Source organism: Peromyscus leucopus, chromosome 14, assembly GCF_004664715.2.
Source record: "Peromyscus leucopus breed LL Stock chromosome 14, UCI_PerLeu_2.1, whole genome shotgun sequence".
Taxonomy (NCBI): Eukaryota; Metazoa; Chordata; class Mammalia; order Rodentia; family Cricetidae; genus Peromyscus; species Peromyscus leucopus.
The window spans coordinates 68340211-68361735 of record NC_051075.1 but is presented as its reverse complement, the minus strand read 5'-3'; the positions used below and the strand labels follow the sequence as shown (position 1 = coordinate 68361735).

General features: G+C 38.8%; 1 protein-coding gene across 1 annotated transcript in view; it reads left to right on the top strand.

Moving 5' to 3' along the window:
• Positions 1–21525, top strand: part of Catsperb (cation channel sperm associated auxiliary subunit beta) — a 160687-nt gene that overhangs the window by 129343 nt on the left and 9819 nt on the right. Inside the window, exons 21-23 of the mRNA XM_028888308.2 lie at positions 536–733; positions 2104–2214; positions 6322–6432. Of these exons, the coding sequence (XP_028744141.1) occupies positions 536–733; positions 2104–2214; positions 6322–6432 (420 nt within the window). The remainder of the gene's footprint in view (positions 1–535; positions 734–2103; positions 2215–6321; positions 6433–21525) is intronic.

Here is a 21525-nt window from a genome sequence, read left to right as displayed (position 1 = left end):
CACCCTGGATATGAAAAAACAAAGAAACAAAATTAACAATCATCAAGACAAAAACACTTGGTGTTGGGAATGTGGCTCAGTTGGTAAAGTGCTTGTCTGGCATGCATGAATCCTGGGGTTACATATACCAGGTACATTACTACTTACTTATAGTCCCAGCACTTAGAAAGTAGAGGCAGGAGAAAATAATCAACTCGTGCAAGTTGTCCTCTGATCTGTACAACACACACACACACACACACACACACACACACACACACACACACACACAAGTAAATGTAGAAAAAACTAACCACAAAGCATGAGACTACCTCAGTCAGTCTGTGTCAAGGGTTTTAAATAGCTCATCTAATGTTGTTTTGCATCTACTACTTGTTGATATTTATCCTCTTCCTTTGGCTGGCTTGCTCTATGCTTAATAAACTCATTCAATCAAAACCAAAAACACAACTACCATAGATCATTCTCTGGATCATTACAAACTATGTATTGAGGTGTTCCTAGAATTCTAACCTTCATTCCTTGATGTTTCCAGGGTTCCACTTCACTATCAATGATTATGTGGGAAGCCTCAACTTCATGCTCTGTAACTACAATGTTGCCCATCATGAAGAGCAGTTGCAGCTACCTCAAGACTCTATACCACATTCCTGGCAGACAAATACCACCTGCAGACTGGATTAGTGGAGTTCACAAGGACAGTCAGGGTTTCAATATGATCAAAACTCTGCCGGTAAGAAATCTAGTTGTGGGTTGGGGATTTAGTTCAGTGGCAGAGCGCTTGCCTAGCAAGCGCAAGGCCCTGGGGTTGATCCTCAGCTCAAAAAAAAAAAAAAAAAAAAAAAAAAAAAAAAAAAAAAAAAAAAAAAAAGAAAGAAAGAAATCTAGTTGTAGCACCTTTAAGAGGAAAAGTGATATATTTCTCCTGTGTGCTCCCTTGGACAGTCTGTGTTAGCATTTCTGCTCTGAGGTGCTGCCATCATTTTCAAACTGGGTCATTTTGAGAACATGATGATGAGGATCCATTTGTAAACTGAGAAAACCTTCTGAACTAACGGTGTTTCTTACTAACTCCTCTCATCACTATTAGTATTATCATACAATGATGATATAATCATGGGCTTTTGTGATACGTGCAGCTATTTTGACTTACAATGACGTGTCTCGAACTAATGCATCTGATTGGTTCTATTTCTCTTTGGGTTTAGGTTTGTTTGGGTTTTTTGTTGTTGTTTTTTTTTCCTCAGATAAAGTTACAAAATGTTGAACTTGAACTTTCAGTTCTGCTGTGGACAATATTATTTTAATATAGTAATTTTTGCTTTTGTTTTGTTAGACTTGTGAGTCTAACAAATATTTTTATTTTTGTGTGTATGAGAGTGGCCAATATGCACATGTACAAGTGTGTGTGTAGGTATGTTTGCCCATGTGGTGTGGAGGCCAGCAGTTAACATCAGAATGTCTTCCTCAATTGTTTCTCTGCCTTATTTCTGAGGCAAGGTCTCTCTCTCACTGAGCCTAGAGATCACCATTTTCCCTTAACTGGCCAATGAGCTCCCAAGATAGGCCTGTCTCTGTCCCCAGCATTGGGGTTACCAGTTCATACTGCCACAATTGGTTTTTTTACCTGGGTACTAGGATCGAAACTCAGGCCATCACACTTGAGTAGCAGACACTAACAGCTGAGATATCTGATCAGCCATTTTTGTTGTATTTTGTTTTATATGGGGATTCTTATGACCATTTTAAAACTAAAAATTAGTTTTAGTTTGTGACAGAAAAAAAATTTGAAGGTGTGTTATAACTGTGTCACAGAGCCTCTTCTCTAAAATGCTTGGACACACCTGCATTAACTTTATGACAGCTGTTTTAAGTAGTGAAAGTCATTTTCACCTCATTACAGGTCAGGATTACATCATCACAGGGTATGGTTTTTGAAGGTACAGAAACTTAGGGGTACAGATACTGAAGAGGAGAAGTTTACTGTAATGTGTGGAGCCGAATGTGAAATATTTGCATGGAACAGTTGTCTAGAAAAACAAAATATTTGTGCATTAATGAATAATAACACATGGCCCTCTTTCTTTGCTTAAACACTTGCAGATAAACTACAGACCTCCATCCAATATGGGAATTTCTATTCCACTCACAGATAACATTTATCATGCAGACCCTAGCAAACCCAGACCAAGAAGTCTATTTCACAAGTCAAAGGTAAATAATATGTCTCGAAATGAACTAATGCAGTATTTGTTTTATATTTAAGAAATCACTGTGCTGATTTCATGGGTTAGCTGGTAAAGGCACTTGACATCAAGCCTGAACCTCAGTCTGACCCCCAGGAAGCAGTAGAAGGAAAAAAATGATTCCTGCTAGTTTGCTCTAAACTCTACCCACTTCATGACATATGCACCTCACACATACACACACAGATACACACCCGATATATACAAATTAACATATATATGTAATACATATATATATGTTTACTTGTTTACTTTCAATTTTAAAAGAGAAACCCTTTATTTAGAGTGTACATGGGCACAGTTATGGGAATTTAATGAAAAAGTTCAGCCATTTTTATTACTCCAGGACTACTGCTGTCTCTTTTTCAGCTACTCCAGCTTTGACCCTTTCAGCTACTCTCACACTACTTTCCAGCTATGTTACTTTTTGAATGTAATTGGCCCCCATAAGCTCATAGGGAGTGGCCCTATTAGGAGAAGTTTCCTTGTAGGAGGAAGTGTGGTCTTGTTGGAGGAGGCTGGGTGATACACACCTTTAATCCAGACATTAAGGATGGAGGGCAAACTTTTAATGTGGGCCACACCTTCTGTTGGAAGTGTGTCATTATGGGGGTGCGATTTGAAGTCTTTTTCTCAAGCTTCACTCAGTGTGACAGTTAGTCGACTTCCTGTCCCCTGTAAGATATAGCACCATCAGCTCCAGCACCATATCTGCCTGCACACTGCCATGTTTGCCTTCATGATGATGATGGACTGAACCTAAACTGTAAGCCAGCCACCCCAATGAAATGTTTTTCTTAATAAGAGTTGTCGTGGTCATGGAGTCTCCTCACAACAATAAAACACCAACTAAGACAGCAGCCAAGAAGCTCATATGGATGCTTTCCTTGACTTCTCGGCTCACATGTAGATTTCAAAGGACATAGGTAGAGGAATACCCTTCTGTTTTTAAATGAAAGGAGGAATTAGGACCATCTCAGGTCTTTCATCCTTGTAAAAGGAATGGTGTCCAAAAGGAAAGGCCACCCTTTGTCCTAACATAGGCACATTTAAAACTCCTGCTGTGTTATTAGTAGAAAGTAGACTGGCTCTCTGGAGTTGCCAGACACCTACCTGGAGGTAAAGTGAGCATGATAGAACACAGGGAAGCATTAGGGGTCAGAGAAAAGGTGTATTATCTGGAGAACAGCTATGGTGCCTAGTATGCAAACGGACATACACAAGCACTACACAAATTAGCATTTCTCTTGCTGAAAACAAGTCAATGTCTTCCCATTGCCTTCAAAGGGAAAACTTGACTTTGGCATCACACTGACCCTTGTCAATGAGAGTCAGACAGACAAAGCCTGAGGAGTTTCCCCTTAGGGACCTCCACTAAGTGAAGCTGAAATCTTGACTATGCCACAGAAGAGCGTTCCAGGATGAATCAGAACCAAGAAGAGCTCAGTTTGGACAGTGAAGTCAAGACATACTACATATTTTAGCCTTAAGCATTGTTAAGCACTGTTGCTCAGAGAGGGACCTGAGGTGTCATATGCATGATTCTGTGGCCTGCAAAACTACATTGCTAAAAGATGTGACTTATAGCCATGTCAAAGACTCAGTAAAGTTTAAAATTAGGCCAAGTTTTAAAAGTAAGCTTTTAAAAAGCATATGTACTTGTTGGTTTATCTCCCTTATGTATTTTGGCCTGATGTGTTGGGACCAACATCCCAGCATGCTAGAGGCAAAGGCAGATGAATCTCTGTGAGGTGTCAAGCTAAGGCCTTGACCAGTCTAGCGTAGTCAAGTGAGAGACTTTCCTTTTGTAATTGAAATGTTAAGACGGTTTGTGAGGTTCCTTGTTCAAGTTTCAAGGTGAGGATGGTGTGCTACTATAGTTCCACTCAAAGGGCATATTAGTTCTGGCCCTAAGCATACATGGCCCACTTGTTTCAATATTCTGGTGTTGTGTAATTTTGTTTGTGTTCTGAGAAATAAAGCTTGCCTGGTGATCAGAGGATGGAGCTAGCCACTAGTTAACCGTAGAGGCCAGGCAGTAGAGGCTCTTGCCTTTAATCCCAGCACTTGGGAGGCCTGCCTTTAATCCCAGCACTATCAGGAGGTAGAGACAGGAATATAAGGTGGCTAGAGACAGGATCTTGCCCCCAATCGGTTTAAGGATTTGTAGAGGAAAGAAGTCACTAGCAGCTACTCCTTTTCTTCTCTGATCTTTCAGGTTATTACCCCAATATTTGACTCCTGGTTTTAAATTGGTAAGACTATATAGAATCACACTTTGTTCTGGTGTAAAAGATCACTCAAAAAATGGATTATTGTCTCTGTACAAAATCCATATAGAGATTTGATTTTTTTTCAGATGTATTAGAGTTTTTGACACTAAGCTAAAGACAAATACAGATTAGATTCTGGGGTGAGGGACTTCCCCTTCCCCTGTTCCCTTAATATTCTCTGTCCATGCACCATGCTTCAACATGAGTGCCTGAGCTTACTCTATCCTAGCCATGTTGGCCTCTTTTTCTGTTTCTCTGATATGTTTCACCTCAGGCCTTTGCAGCTGCAGGAAAACCTTCTAGCTTCTGTCAGATGTCACATCTCACTGTCACCTTTGTCAGCTTTCCACTGTAATGCTCTGCTACAGTGAGGCCTTCCCTGATCAATCCATATAGAATGATAATGCCGCCTCTACCATCCCTGGTTCCCTATTTCTTCCTATTTTCTCCATATCATGTATTACTTGTCTATACATTTTACTTGTTTGCTTTATTTTTGTGCCTTCTGACCCCACAAGAAAGTAAGCTAATCAAACAAAACTGATTTCTTTTTGGTTTGCTTTATTTTCCTGATACTGAAGTTCAAGGCAAAGCCTTGGACATGCTCATCAGGGTTTTGTTTGTTTTTGACCTGTTCCTACTATATCCCCAGTATCCCAACACGCATCAGACAAAGGAGTGTTCAGAAATTGTTGAATGGGTTTATCATGATGGCACACACATATGTAATCTCAGCAGTTCAGGAGCCAAAGTCAGGAACATAGGGAGTTTGAGGTTAGCTGGGGTGATACAGTAAATCTGAGCCTTCCTTTAGTTACATAAATAGACACTGTTTCAAAAAAAAAACCAACAAAAACAAAAACCAAGAGTTGAACAAACTAATAATACACATTGTATGCATGTTTTTATACACACAAAATATTCAGAGGTAAACAACTCCTTGCTGAATCTTCGATTTAAGGGCAAGAAATTCTGCTCCAAGCAGTGAGCCACTAGGACACTGAGTTCTCCAACTCCATTTTCTCCCAAAGATAAACCTGTTTTGTTACTATACCATTCCATCTATGGACATAAGACATTTTTGCTTGTATATCCTTGCATTCCTAGGGTCCCCCTCCTCCATGGTTTCCCTGTGCTAAGTAGGAAATATATCTAATTCATACCAAGTAATTAAGAGGGAAATTTGACCCTTTGTTTATTTTGTTTTGTATAGTTGAGGAATGTCTTGCTGTATAGTCCAGGGTGGATCAAACTTGCTGTACAGTCCACGCTGACTTAGAACTCCTGATCAAAGTGCTGAGTTTTCTGACATGTGTCGCCACAGCTACTCCTGAAGAGGGTTTGTAATGCAGGATTTGGGGACTGTGACAGCTGTACATGTCAGCACTTCTGGTGTTATCAGGCACTGATCAGCGTTCTCTGAGTTAGAGCCCTGCACATGCATGACATATGGTATCTTTATGGGCTTTCACTCTAGTCAGAGAAACTCGCTATGAAATGAAAAGTTACCAAGAGGAAGTTGTGTTTTTGTGCAGTGTTTCTGAACAGAATGTCCACTTGTAACCTGATGGAATTGTTAAATTACATTACAAAAATATTGTTGCATTACGCCTTTCATAATCTCACCTCCTGGACAAGCACTGTATGCAGATCTATACTCTCAGTGCCTCTTAATTTATCATTAATGAATTTTCTTTTCTTCTTGCAATTTTATTATTCAGATAATAAGTATTTCCTAAACACTTAATTTGGAAAAACTCCAAAGTATGAAAACAAGTCAACCTATGTTACTCTGTCTACAGGTAACAGGCAAATTCAAGCAGTGTGATAATGTTCCCAGTCGGGAAATGTGCAACTGCACAGAACATCAAAAGTTTTCACATGCTGTTGCTTTCTCAGACTGCAAAGAAAAGGTAAAACAATTTGTAATTACCTGATGATGGAGTTTTATGTAAATGTTCATGTTTTATGGAAAGTACACATATGACTACAAATAAGACTCTGATTTTAGACATCATATAGGGTTGGGCATAAAGTTAGCAGTCAGATATCATGATGGTTGTCATTTTACACACTAACTTAGATTAGTATTTCCTTTGTTATCTCTGTGTGGATGTGTGATGTGGTGTGCATGTTTGCACATATGCTGTAGTACGTGTGTGGTATTCAGAAGACAGCCTTGGGTGTCAGTTCTTACCTTCCATTTTGCTGTCACTTGTCACTGCACATGGAAGACAAGCTGTCCCTCAAGCTTCTCAGTGTTCCTGTCTGTGCTTCATCCCACCACAGCAGCCCTGGAATTGTAGACTATAGGTGGGTGCTGGGACTCCAAACTCAGGTCCTCCTGATTAAACAGTGAGCGTTTCACCCAGTAACCCATCTCTCTAGCCCTGTTCTTTTGTGGTTTTGAGATAGAGTTTTGATGAGTTTTGATATGTAACCCAGGCTGGCCTTGAATTCTTAATCATTCAGCTACAACCTCCTAAATCCAGAAAGAATAATTGAGCATTTTCTACCTACTATACATTTCTTCAAGTCTCCCCTATAATTTATTTAACTCACTGTATTTGAGTTACAGAGAAGGCAGACTGAAAACCATACTGTTCTTTTTATTTAATTAACATTTTTCATTTATTTTATATACCGACTATAATTTCTTCTCCCTCCTCTCCTCTGGTTCTCTTTCTGCCTCCCATCTATCCCCTTCCCCATCTACTCCTCCTCAGTCTCCATTCAGAAATGGGCAGGCCTCCCATGGGAGTTAACAAAGCATGGCATATCAAGCTGAGGCAGGACTAAGCTCTTCCCCCTGCATCAAGGTTGAGCAAGGTAATCCAGCATGGGGAATAGGTTCCCAAAAGCCAGCTCAAGGACCAAGGAAAGGTCCTGATCTCACTGCTAGGAGACCCATAAGCAGACCAAGCTACACAACTGTCACATACATGCAGAGGGCCCAGGTCAGTCCCATGCAGGCTCCCTAACTATTGGTCCAGAATCTATGAGCTTTCAAGAGCTCAGGTCAGCTGTCATGACCTTGAACCCTTAGATCATACAATCCCTCCTCCCTTTCTTCAGCAGGACTCCTGGAGCGCAACCCAGTGCTTAGCTGTGGATCTCTGCATCTGCTTCATTCAGGTACTGGATGAATGCTCTCTGATGACAATTAGGATAGTCACCAATCTGATTACAGTAGATTGTCAGTTCAGGAACCCTCTCTATTATTGATAGGGTCTTAGCTGGGGTCATCCTTGAGGACTACTGGGAGTTTCCCTGGCTCCAAGTTCCTCCCTAACCCTGAAATGCTCCCCCATCAAGATGAATCTTTCATTACTCTCCCCCTCCATCCTGCTCCCTTACCCAGCCTAAGCAACCTGCCCCCTCAAGTTCCCATCACCCACTCCCCACACTCACCCTTGGTTTACCCTAAGTAGGTCTTTTATTTCCCCAGGGGAATCCATGCATACCTCTTTGGACACTCCTTGTTATCTAGCCTCTCTGGGGCTGTGGATTATAGGCTGGTTATCATTTGCTTTACATATGATATCCACTTATGAGTGAGAACATACCATGTTTGTCTCTCTGGGTCTAAGTTTTCTCACTCAGAATGATTTTTTTTGTACTTTCATCCATTTGTCTGAAAATTTCATAGGGTCATTTTTTTTTAATTAAGAAAAATTTTCATTCATTTTACACACCAAAGACCCCTTCTTCTTCCCTCCTCCTGCCACCCCAGCCTCCGACTCCCAACCTACTCTCCAATGTGCCCCACAAGAAGGCAACGGCCTCCCATGGGGAGGCACATCCAGTAGAGGCAAGTCCAAGCCCTTTCCTCAGCCTCAAGGCTGCACAAGTTGTCCCGTCATAGGTAGTGGGCTCCTTGTTATCTAGCTTCTCTGGAGTTGTGGGCAATTGTCTAGTTATCATTTGCTTTACATCTAGTATCCACTTATGAGTGAGTACATACTATGTCCTTCTAAGTCTGGGTTACCTTACTCAGGATGATATTTTCTAGTTCCATCCATTTGCCTGCAAATTTCATGATGTCATTTTTTTCTCTGCTGAGTACTACTCCATTGTGCATATGTACCACATTTTCCAAATCTGTTCTTTAGGTGAGGGACATCTAGGTTGTTTCCAGGTTCTGGCTATAACTAATAATGCTGCTGAGAACATAGTTGAGCATGTGTCCGTGTGCTATGATTGAGCATTTCTTGGGTATATGCCCAAGAGGGGTATAGCTGGGTCTTGAGGAAGATTGATTCCCAATTTTCTGAGAAACTGCCACACTGATTTCCAAAGTAGCTGTAGAAGTTTGCACTCCCAACAATAGTGGAGGAGTATTCCCCTTGCTCCACATCCTCTCCAACATAAGCTGTCTTCAGTGCTTTTGATCTTAGCCATTCTGACAGGTATAAGATGGTATCTCAGAGTTGTATGGATTTGCATCTCCCTGATGACTAAGGAACCTGAGCAATTCCTTGAATGTCTTTCAACCATTTGTATTCATCCTTTGAGAATTCTCTGTTTAGCTCTATAGCTCACTTTTAAATTGGATTGTTCAGTATTTTGATGTTTAGTTTCTTGACTTCTTTATATATTTGGAGATCAGCCCTCTGTCAGATGTGGAGTTGGTGAAAAACTTTTCCCATTCTGTAGGCTGTCGTTTTGTCTTATTTACTGTGTCCTTTGCCTTATAGAAGCTTCTCAGTTTCAGGAGGTCCTGTTTATTATACATTGATCTTAGTGTCTGTGCTACTGGTGTTATATTTAGGGAATGGTCTCCTATGCATTCTAACTATTTCCTACTTTCTCTTCTATCACTCAGTGTAACTGGTTTTATATTGAGGTCTTTGATCCACCAGGACTTGAGTTTTGTGCATGGCAATAGATATGGATATATTAACAATCTTCTACATGTTGATGTCCAGTTATGCCACCACCATTTGTTGAAGATGCTTTCTTTTTTCCATTGTACAGTTTTGGCTTCTATGACAAAAATCAGGTGTTCATAGATGTGTGGGTTAATGTCATGGTCTTCAATTAGATTCCATTGGTCCATATGTTGGTTTTCAGCCAATACCAAGCTGTTTTTATTACTATACCTCTATAGTAGAGCTTGATGTCAGCAGTGGTGATGTCTCCAGAGGTACCTTTTTTTTGTGCAGGATTCTTTTAGCTATCCTGGGTTTTCTGTTTTTTCAAATGAAGTTGAGTATTGTTCTTTCTAGGTGTGTGAAGAATTGTGTTGGGATTTTGATGGGGATTGCATTAAATTTGTAGATTGCTTTTGGTAAGATTGCCATTTTTACTATGTTAATCCTGCCTACCCATGAGCATGGGAGATCTTTTCATTTTCTGATATCTTCTTCAATTTCTTTCATCAGAGATTTAAAGTTTTTGTCATACAGGTCTTTCACTTGCTTAGTCAGAGCTGCCCCAAGGTATTTTATATTATTTGTGGCTGTTTTAAAGGGTGATGTTTCTCTGACTTCTTTCTAAGCCCATTTATTATTTGTACATAGGAGGGCTACTGATTTTTTTTTTAGTTAATCTTGTATCCTGCCACAATACTGAAGGTGTTTATCAGCTGTAGGAGTTCCCTGGTAGAGTTTTTAGGGTCACTTATATATATATTATCATATCATCTGCAAATAGTGAAAGTTTGATTTCTTCCTTTTCAATTTGTATCCCCATGATCTCCTTTAGTTGTTATATTGCTCTAGCTAGAACTTCAAGTACTATATTGAATAAATATGGGGAGAGTTGACAGCCTTGTCTTGCTCCTGATTTATTGGAATCAGTTTGAGTTGCTCTCCATTTAATATAATGTTGGCTTTTGGCTTGCTGTAATTGCCTTTATTATGTTTAGGTATGTTCCTTGTACCCCTGATATCTCCAAGACCTTTATCATAAAGAGGTGTTGGATTTTTGTCAACGGCCTTTTTGACATCTAATGAAATAATCATGTAGTTTTTTTCTTTCAGTTTGTTTATATGATGTATTACATTGACAGACTTTCGTATGTGGAACCATCCTTGCATCTCTAGGACGAAGACTACTCCACATCTGACAAAGGGCTGATCTCCAAAATATATAATTTTTTGATGTGTTCTTGGAGTTGGTTTGCCAATATTTTATTGAGTATTTTTACATCAGTGTTCATGAGGGATATTGGTCTATAATTCTCTTTCCTAGCTGCATGTATATTTGGCTTGGGAATCAGAGTAACTGTAGCGTCATAAAAGGAGTTAGGTAACAGTCCTGTTTCTACTGTGTGGAAGAATTTGAAGGGTATTGGTATTAACTCTTCTTTGAAAATCTAGTGAAATTCTGTGTTGAAACCATGTTGTCCAGGGCTTTTTTTTTTTTTTTTTTTTTTTTTTTTTGGTTGGGAGACTTTTAATGACATTTCCATTTCTTTGGGGGTTATTGATCTATTTAAATAGTTTATCTGTTCTTGATTTTACTTTGGTATGTGGTATCTATCAAAAAATTGTCCTTTTATTTTAGATTTTCCAGTTTTGTGTTGTACAGGTGTTTGAAGTGTGGCCTGATGATTCTCTGATTTCCTCTATGTCTGCTGTTATGTTACCCTTTTCATTTCTGATTTTGTTAATTGGGATGCTCTGTCTGCCTTTTGGTTTGTTTGGATAAGGGTTTGTCTATCTTGTTGATTTTCTCAAAGAACCAACTCTTTGTTCCATTGAGTCTTTGTATTATTTTCCTTGTTTCTATTTTATTGATTTCAGATCTCAATTTGATTATTTCCTGGCCTCTGTTCCTCCTGGGTGACTTTGATTCTTTTTGTTCTAGAACTTTTAGGTGTGCTATTAAGTCACTAGTGTGAGATTTCTCCAACTTCTTTATGTGGGCATTTAGTGCTATGAATTTTCCTCTTAGCACTGCTTTCACAATGTCCCATAAGTTTGGGTATGTAGTACATTCATTTTCATTGAATTCTAGGAAGTCTTTAATTTCTTTCTTTATTTCCTCCTTGACCCATTGGCAATTCAGTTGAGCATTATTCAGTTTCCACGAGACTGTAGGATTTTTGTAGTTTTTGTTGTTGTTGAAATCTAACTTTAAACCATGGTAGTCTGAAAAATACAGGAGGTTTTCCCATTTTTTTTTTGTATCTGTTGAGATTTGCTTTGTGACTGAGTATGTGATTGATTTTAGAGAAGGTTCCATGGGGTGCTGAGAAGAAGGCTCATATATTCTCTTTTTTTTTAAAGGTTGGAATGTTCTGTAGATATCAGTTAAGTCCATTTGAGTCATAACATCTTTTAGGTCCCTTATTTCTCTGTTAAGATTTCGATCTGGCAGATCTGTTCAGTGGTGTGAGTGGGGTGTTGAAGCCTCCCACTATTAACGTATGGGGTTGGGTGTGTGATTTAAGCTTCAGTAATATTTCTTTTACAAATGTGGGTACCCTTGTATTTGGGGCATAAATGTTCAGAATTGAACCTTCATCTTGGTGGATCTTTCCTGTGATGAATATGTAATATCCTTCTCAATCTCTTTTGATTGATTTTAGTTTGAAGTCTATTTTTTTAGATATTAGGATAGCTACACCAGCTTGCTTCTTAAGTCCATTTGATTGGAAAGTCTTTCCTCAGCCTTTTTCTCTGCGTTAGTGTCTGTCTTTGAAGTTGAGGTGTGTTTTTTTCTATGCAGCAGAAAGATGAGTACTGATTTCATATCCATTCTGGTATCCTGTGTGTTTTTATAAGTAAATTAAGTCCATTGATATTAAGGGTTATTAATGATCAGTGATTGTAGATGTAACCAACCGTCTTATTAAATAAGAAACACAGAACCAATGTAAAAGAGAAAGCCAAGAGGTCAGAGCTCAGAGCTAAAATCTCACCCTTCTTCCTGCGGTGGTCCTAGCTCTCCGAAAGGGAGCTACTTCCTGTGTGTATGTCTTTTCATAGTCTTTTTGTTCTGCCTTCTCATTGGTTGTAAACCCAAACACATGACTGCCTCGTCACTGTCTATATGTACAGCCCTCTAGGTCTTAAAGGCGTATGTCTCCAATGCTGGCTGTATCCCTGAACACACAGAGGTCTATGGGATTAAAGGCGTGCGCCACCACCGCCATGCTCTGTCTATGGCTCTAATAGCTCTGACCCCCGGGCAACTTTATTTATTTATTTATTTATTTATTTTATTTATTTATTTTGGTTTTTTGAGACAGGGTTTCTCTGTGTAGCTTTGCACCTTTCCTGGAACTCACTTGGTAGCCCAGTCTGGCCTCGAACTCACAGAGATCTGCCTGGCTCTGCCTCCTGAGTGCTGGGATTAAAGGCATGCACCTCCACCATCCAGCCTTTATTTATTAACATACAATTAAAATCACATTTCAGTACAATTAGAATACCACCACATTTCCCCTTTTCTATTTTAATAAAAAGAAAAAAAAGGTTATAACTAACAAAAGAAAAACTATATACAAAAGTACAATAACTATATACAATATATACAAGTAATAAATACCTAAACAATGTCTAGTCCATTTGTATTTGACAAATCAGAGAAAATAATTCCATTATCTATCCTATTTTGGTAAGTCCAAAATGTATCTAATTCACTTTCTATCCTAGTTAATCTTCAAGTATAACTAACTAATCTTCAACTATAACTAAATAATCTTCAACTCCCTCAGAGACCCAAGAAGGAAATAATATTAGCTAACAAAAATCAAAACAGGAAGTGCATGCAAGCAACTCCCCAAAAATTTGTGAGTTGACAGAAACAGCCAGCTGCCTGAACAGTCACCTGAGGTTTCTCTGCAGTGTGGGGTTATCATCTTCAGCCTATAGGCTTAGTGTATCTGACAGACTCATTTGTGAAGTAGCATGTACACAAGGGCAACAGTTCAACCTCACATTGGGTGAGAGCAGTCCATGTACCAGAAACACCTGAATTCCACTAGTGTCCTGTCATGATTCAGGATTTTAAATTCTGGAAATTGTTGATGGTTTTTTAATTCAGCTGTCCATTCTTCTTGGCTGTGTATATATGGCTTCATCTCAGCATCCCCTTCTTCTCCACATCCCTCTATTAAATGCCAGTCTACTATCAAGAAGCATGAGCTTTCAGCTGCTGTTCCATTGCACAACAGAAGCCATTGGCCCACTGCCTGTTCAGGTGCCTTCGAAGAAAAGGGCACTGTACCTTTTCTGGATTGCAAAGGCCACTTCAGGGATGGTGCCATATTGTCCTGGCCTCAGAAGATGCCTTTTGATAAAGCCATAACCACACTTGGTTTGGCAACAATCAGTAGTCCTTTGTTTCGTGTTCTGTCTGTCCATTTTGTCCTGTTGATTCGAGGATACTTTGTTGTCCAGTGGCTAACTTTTGCCACAATGAAAGTTGACTCCATATGCAGTTTCTTCAATGCCCTTATTTTCTCTGAAGTAGATTGGTACTGCCAGGAGCTGACATGTCTCAAAAAAGAAAAATTTCTAAGTTATTAAAACATTTTAAATGCCATATTCTGTAGATCTCTGAAGGGTTTGAAGATGACCTGTCTAAAACATCTCTGCTCAACTTTTAAAACATATCTAATATGACTACAAGTTCTATTGTAATGTCTAACTACTAACTTTCATTTCTTTATGTCCTAATAGTTGGTGGTAATAACATTCAAGGATCAGAAAATTGCATTACATTGTTAAATGAATGGTATAAATACAATTAGAAATATACATATAGCATTTTCTAACAATATCAATTTCAAATTTGTATACAATATAAAACAATCCAATCCAATGTAAAGTACTTAAAACTAGTAATTGTCCTTTTCTTTTCTTTCTTTCTTTCTTTTTCTTTCTTTCTTTCTTTCTTTCTTTCTTTCTTTCTTTCTTTCTTTCTTTCTTTCTTTCTTTCTTTCTTTCTTTCTTTCTTTCTTTCTTTCTTTCTTTCTTTTTAAACAAGAACCTTAAATCTAATCTCCTTTGCTTAGCCTTTTCCCTACCCCTTGACAACATCTTGTAACCAACCCCCCTAAACAATGAAAATTATTCCAGACCCAAAACCCATTAAAAAGACCAAAAAACCACCTGCCCCACATCACCTCTTTGGGAATGTGGGCATCGTATTCTTAAAATTGCTTCCTGCTGGGTATGGGCGAAGTTATCTTTATCCTGAAAGAAAAATTTTAGGTTAATTGTCAAATTCTAGGAAAGGTAACTATATCCTTCATTATCCAGTCTGTGTATAATGCCAAAGTTCAGGGTTTATCTCAAGTCCTTATTCAAGTAGTCTTTGAGACTGGATCATCTCAGCTAGTCATCTCAAAATTGCTCTGAGCACCTTGTAGTTCAAAGTTGATCTGTAAATAATGTTTGTCAGCTTAGTGATATTATTATTGTCCACGTGGAATTGTTGTTGTTGTGGGGCCCCATCTTCTTTCTGGAGACTTCAGTTGATGTTAGGCCTGGCCGTGATTTCCTGCAGAAAACTCATAAGAGACTTGAACACAAAGACATATATATGCAGCTAATTGAAGCCTTTTATCTAGAATTAGTTAGTACTCTATATGATCATTCATATCTTAACAAAGTTTAAAATGTATATATATCTATATATATATTAATCTTGTAAATTTTGATATAAAATTCATACTTTAAGAAAAGTTTAAAGAATCAGAATAGAATCAAAGAGTTGAGATTAGTAATAGAATAGTCCCTTAATTAATTTGGCTTTTGTCCTGTCCCATAGCAGAAGATGGCTCTTTTATTCTGGCATGATACAGGGAGTTTGCATTTTCCTTTTAACAACATGCTTGAGCTTAAAGAAGGAGAGAGCCATTCTCCAACTCCAAAGTCAGCTTTAAATTTTAATTGAACTGGGACTATTAGAAGACCAATAGTGTTAAATCTTTAGAGAAAAGCAGAAACAAACATTTGGGAAGACATAAAATTTTTTAGATAATATATACCCATACGCCGTTTCACTCTGTTTCCTGTGATAGATGATTTGTCCCTTTTCTTCAGTTGTCTCATTTGTCCAGTGTTTTTCAGATTCCTTTACCTTCATTCTCCTAAAAGACAAAAACAAAAACCTTTCCCCAAGACTAATTTTGGGGATGTTTCTTTTTGGCAAGTTATTATCTGATTAAATGAAAAGGCATGTGTTACTGGTACAAGTTAGTTTAAATCGGATGTTCATGCTGGTTGATGAACTATCACCTCCTCTAATTAAGAGGTCTCTCTTGTTCAAATCAAACCTTTATCAATTTTGATGGTACCCACAGCTTATCTTCTCCTGTAGAAATAAAAGCAAAACCTCGTCCCCAACATAATACATACCCTGGATTCCATTCTGAAGTCAGCATCCTTAAAGTATATAGGCTGTTTTAATTCTGTAGTTTTTTCTATTATCCAGTGTCTCTCTGCAGCTGTTGTTCCTTTCTCATTGGCACTGAGAAAATTCAAAGTTAATAGAGCATTATGCAGTCTATTTCTGGGGTTTTTTGTTACCCCTTTCTGTTTATTTAGCATATTCTTTTTTTAAATTTATAACCCCAAATGTATTTATAAATTAGAAATGGAAAGATCTACAAATGAAATTATGAAGGTTCACCAAAGCCATTTAATCTGTCAGTTTCTCATTCATTTTTATGTCTTAATAATATTCTATTATATGAATAAGCCACATTTTATTTCTCTCCAGTATTTGATAGCTATTTGAGGTGTTTTAACTTTTTACTATTAGCAATACACTGCTGTAAACCTTCATGTACATGTTTCATAGGTGCACATTTTCAGTAGTTTGAGGATATATTCCTAAGGGTAGAATTGTTGAGTAACAGAGTAACAATGTTTTGCATTTTGACCAACCACCAAACTGTTTTGCCAAAGTGGCACACCATTTTACAATCTCACCAAATCCTTGTTTTTAAGGCTCTGATTTTTGTACAAAAGCATTCAATCATTCTGTCAGACCAAACCAGGAAAAGTAAGCTATAGTTCAGAACTGTTCTATTCCATTTACTATGCAAAGCCATTCTTGGCGTTTGCAACTCTCAGCCCTTTTGAGTGTTCTTGCAGTGTTCACCTTTTCCTCCACCACTTTTTTTTCTTCTTCTTTTTTTCTTCTGGTTTATTTCTATCTATTACAAATGTATAAAAAAATCCTCCATCAACGCTGCTGATAGCGGCAGAACCTTGAGAAATATACCTTTGGGTTGCCTCAGAAAAGGAACACATATTGCACTGTAAAGTTTATAAAATTGACACAAAACATTGTGATAATGTTACAGTACCAGTTTTAAGAGTTCAGTGACTAATGGAGAGCCAATGGGATACATGCAGAACTGTGAAAGCGATCTCACTTAGCCAGCTGTACACGTAGACTGTAAATCTACATTCAGATCATTTCTGAACTAAGACTATCATCTCAGTTTATCTGTTGAGGTCAACCAGGAAACCCTAGAATATACCTTGATTTTTGCAAAAAACAAAATAGGGGGAGGGGTTTCTTCAGCATTTCAGTCCACGAGTAACAGTATCCTAACAGGCAAAGTGTTCTCTCACTGTCAACATAGAATGAACTGCTGCTGGAGGTCAACTTGGGCTTTAATTTGCATTAGCACTTACAAGCATAGTAGTCCAAGTTGTTGATCTCATGACTTTAAAAAGTAACTCTAAAAAAGTAAAATGGCCCTTCTTGGAAGACTAAAGAAAGACAACCAGCCACAGTTGTAAAAAGTCTCATCAAAACAATATACCCTTTTATGAATTACGCCTCAATTAAAAAAAAATAGCCCCAAATAAGAAGCAGCTCTGAAAAAGAAAATATAACTTAAGATATTTGAAAAAAACAAGGTGAATACAGGTTCAAAAATAATTAAGATACATTTTCTTAAGGCTACCTAGAATTAGGCTTTAAAGAATTCTACCATTTCAAGTTTACCACTAGTTACTAGATACCTATTTACAAACAAGATGTTCACCTTTTTTGTTCCTTTATCAAGAGAAAAATCTACCTTCAGACTATGAGGGTGGTGATGGGGAGGGACTAGAAAACAAGATTCAAACAATCCCATGCAAATATCACATTTTTCAAATGGAAGAACTCCAAACTGCACTAGAAGTTCCAATCACTAAGACACTTTCCATTGAAATGATTTAAGTACAACTACATGGTACCAAGGTTTAGGCCTAATATAGGCCTGACAACCAAGTCCTTGTTTTCTGGAAGAAAGACCTCAAAAGTCCCACTCAATTCCACATAACAATACTTCAAAGATCAATTAGGTTTTCCTTTCCTTAATATTTTTGTTTTTGACTTCTAATCTTAAAGACTAGATTAAAACTTAGCTCATTTCCCAGAAGGCATTGCTTCCCTTTGCTCTATGAAAGAGTCCACCAAGACCTCTTCCTCAAAACCATCTAGCCCCAGCCTCCAGCCTGTGCTTGTGATGCATCTTTCTCAACATCCTGAAAAGGTAATGTAGGTAAAATATGCTCATAAACATTAAAACTAGTTGTTAGAAAGACGTAACTAGCTTTATAATTTAAGTTTTATAACATAAATACTTGCAGCTTGATCTGCACTGACAATGATTGTCAAAGCCTAGAATTCAACATTTACAAATTCTCATTCACACACACAAAACACACTATTATCACACAACTTGTGTCTTGAGAGAATCTTGTGCTTTTTAAGTCTTTGGCCTCCCAGTCAATCCCAAGTTCAACCAACTTTTCCGAGTTCTGGTAGTTACCTGGCATTGTGGCATTGCCACAAGACTTCTTCTCTTTTGAAACATCCTTTTTCTCTAGATATTAGGATAGCCACACCAGCTTGTTTCTTCTGTGGTGTATGTTGGTGTGGGATTATCTATTGCTTGATTTTTCATGGATGTGTTTAGCTTCTTTGGATTGAATTTTCCCTTCTAGTGCTTTCTGTAGGTCTGGGTTTGTAGACAGGTTTTGATTAAATCTGGTTTTATCCTGGAATATTTTGTTTACTCCGCCTATGGTGATTAAGAGTTTTGCTGGGTATAATAGTCTGGGTTGGCATCCATGGTCTCTTAGTGTCTGCATGAGATTTGTCCATGATCTTCTAGCTTTCATAGTCTCTATTGAGTAGTCTTGTGTTATTCTGATGGGTTTACCTTTATATGTTACCTGGTCTTTTTCCTTTGCGGCTCTTAATATTTTTTCTTTGTTCTGTGTGTTTAGTGTTTTGATTATTATGTGGCGAGGGGACTTTTTTTTGGATCCAGCCTATTCGGTGTTCTGTAAGCTTCTTGTATCTTCATAGGTATTTTTTTCTTTAGGTTAGGAAAGTTTTCTTCTACGACTTTGTTGAATATATTTTCTGTGCCTTTGAGTTGGTATTCTTCTCCTTCTTCTATTCCTATGATTCTTAGGTTTGGTCTTTTCATGGTGTCCCAAATTTCCTGGACGTTTTGTGTTATGACTTTTTTGTCTTTAGTGTTTTCTTTGACTGACGAATCTATTTTCTCTATCGTGTCTTCAGTGTCAGAGATTCTCTGTTCCATCTCTTGCAATCGGTTGGTTATGCTTGTTTCTGTAGTTCCTGTTCGTTTTGTCAGGATTTCTATTTCCAGCATTCCCTCAGCATGTGTTTTCTTTATTGTCTCAAATTCATTTTTCAGATCTTGGAATGTTTCTTTCATCTGTTTAATTGCTTTTTCTTGGCTTGATTTGATTTCTTCCCGTTTTTTGTTTGTTTTTTCTTCCATTTCTTTAAGGGAGTTTTTTATTTCCTCTTTAATGGAGTTTTTCATTTCCTCTTTAAGGGAAGTTTTTATTTCCCCTTTAAGAGAGTTTTTCATTTCCTCTTTAAGGAAAGTTTTTATTTCCTCTTTAAGGTAGTTTTTCATTTCTTCTTTAAGGGAAGTTTTTATTTCCTCATTGAGGGAATGTTTTATTTCTTCTTTAAGGGCCTCTATCATCTTCTTAAAGTCATTTTTAGGGTTGATTTCTTCTGTTTCTTCTGTCATGGTATGTTTAGGTCTTGCAGGTGTAGAATCACTAGGTTCTGATGTTGCCATATAGGTCTTTATGTTGTTGCCTGTATTTTTGCACTGGCGTCTACTCATCTTTTCCTCTGTGCGGTGCAGGTGGTGTCTGTGTCTGAGAGTGCCTCTCTTGTTCTAATTTTTAGTCTTGGTTTAGTAGGGGTTCTTGGTTAAATTGGTGCTATTGGGCTGTTTCTTCAGGGACAGCTGATTTCAGTTGGTGAATTATATACTTATGATTCTGGTGATCTGGTTTAGTGGCTGGGTAGCGCCTTCTTCTGTGTTCCCAGGTCACGTTTTGTTCATTTGTCAACTCCTCAGCTGATCTTGTTTCTTCAGACTTCAAACTGTAGGCATCTGAATCCTCTCCCAGATGGGTTTCAGCTGAGCGGGGTAGTCTCACCAACACCTCCAAGTTGTTGGGTTTCACAGGATCAGCAGTTGGGCCCTGGGTTGTCCCCAGACGGAGTGCCCAGACTCGCCCTGGTTCCCGACCCACGCAGATAGCTTCTTCCCCAGGTGTTGGGGTTAGGGGCATCCCTGTTCCAAGCTGAGTCCGCCCCTCTCTGTCCCCGGGCCTATCCACCCCTGTGGTCGGCCGCCACAGGCCCACCTGCGTCCACCTGTCTCTGCCGCTGGGCCTGCATGCCCCTGTTAGCTGCCGCTGGGTCTGTCTGCCTCTGTGGGCCGCCACCGGGCCTGTATGTCTCTGCTGGTTGCCGCTGGGCCTGTATGTCCCTGTCGGCCGCTGCCACCGGGCCCGTCCACCTCCGCGGGTCACCGACCTGCGTCCGCCTGTCTCTACCCCGTGGCCTGTCTACCTCTGTGGGCTGCCGCCAGGCCTGAATGTCTCTGTCAGCTGCTGCCGCCGGGCCTGTCCACCTCCGTCTGCTTATCTCTGCCACAGGGCCTGTCCACCTCTGTGGGTCACTGCTGGGCCTGAATGTCCCTGTCGGCCGCTGCCGCCGCCCCGTCTACCTCCGTGGGCCTCTGCCACAGGCCTACCTGTGTCTGCTTGTCTCCGCCATCTTGAATCTATTTAGCATATTCTTTAGAGTTCTGTTTGATCTTTCTATAACTGTTTGACCTATAGGATTATGTGGTATACCTGTAATATGCTTTATATTATAATAAGCAAAAAACTGTTTCATTTTAACAGAGACATATGATGGAGCACTGTCAGTTTTGATTTGTGCAGATATACCCATGATGGCCATAACTTCTAGCAAATGAGTGATTACAGAATCAGCTTTTTCAGAACTCAAAGCAGTTGCCCATTGAAATCCTGAATAAGTATGGATGGTGTGGTGTACATATTTCAATTTTCCAAATTCTGCAAAGTGAAATATGTCCATCTGCCAGATTTCATTCCTCTGAGTACCTTTTGGGTTACATCCTGCTGGTAATGGTGTTTGATTGTAGAAGGAACAAGACCCGGGCAACTTTATTTATTAACATACAATTAATATCACATTTCAGTACAATTAGAATACCACCACAAGTGATTGTTAATTCTTGTTATCTTTTGGTGGTAGAGTGTGTGTATTTCTTTTTTGGGGGTGGATTTACTGCTGTGAGGTTATCTATTGCCTGTATTTTTCTGGGTGTATCTGACTTCCTGGATTTTTTTTTCTAGTGCTTTCTGTTGGGCTGGATTTATGGATAGGTATTGTTTAAATGGTTTTGTCTTGGGATGTCTTATTCATTCTGTCTATGGTAATTGAAAGTTTTGCTGGGTATATTAGTCTAGGCTGGCATCCATGGTCTCTTAGTGTCTGCATTACATCTGTCTAGGACCTTCTGGCTTTCACATTCTCCATTGAGAGGTCAGGTGTTTATTCTGATAGGCCTGCCTTTATAAGTCACTTGGCCTTTTTCCTTTGCTGCTCTTAATATTATTTCTTTATTCTGTATTCTTCGTGGTTTAATTATTTTGTGGTGGGGGAACTTTTCTGGGGGTCTAGTCTATTTAGTGTTCTATAGGCTTCTTGTATCTACATAG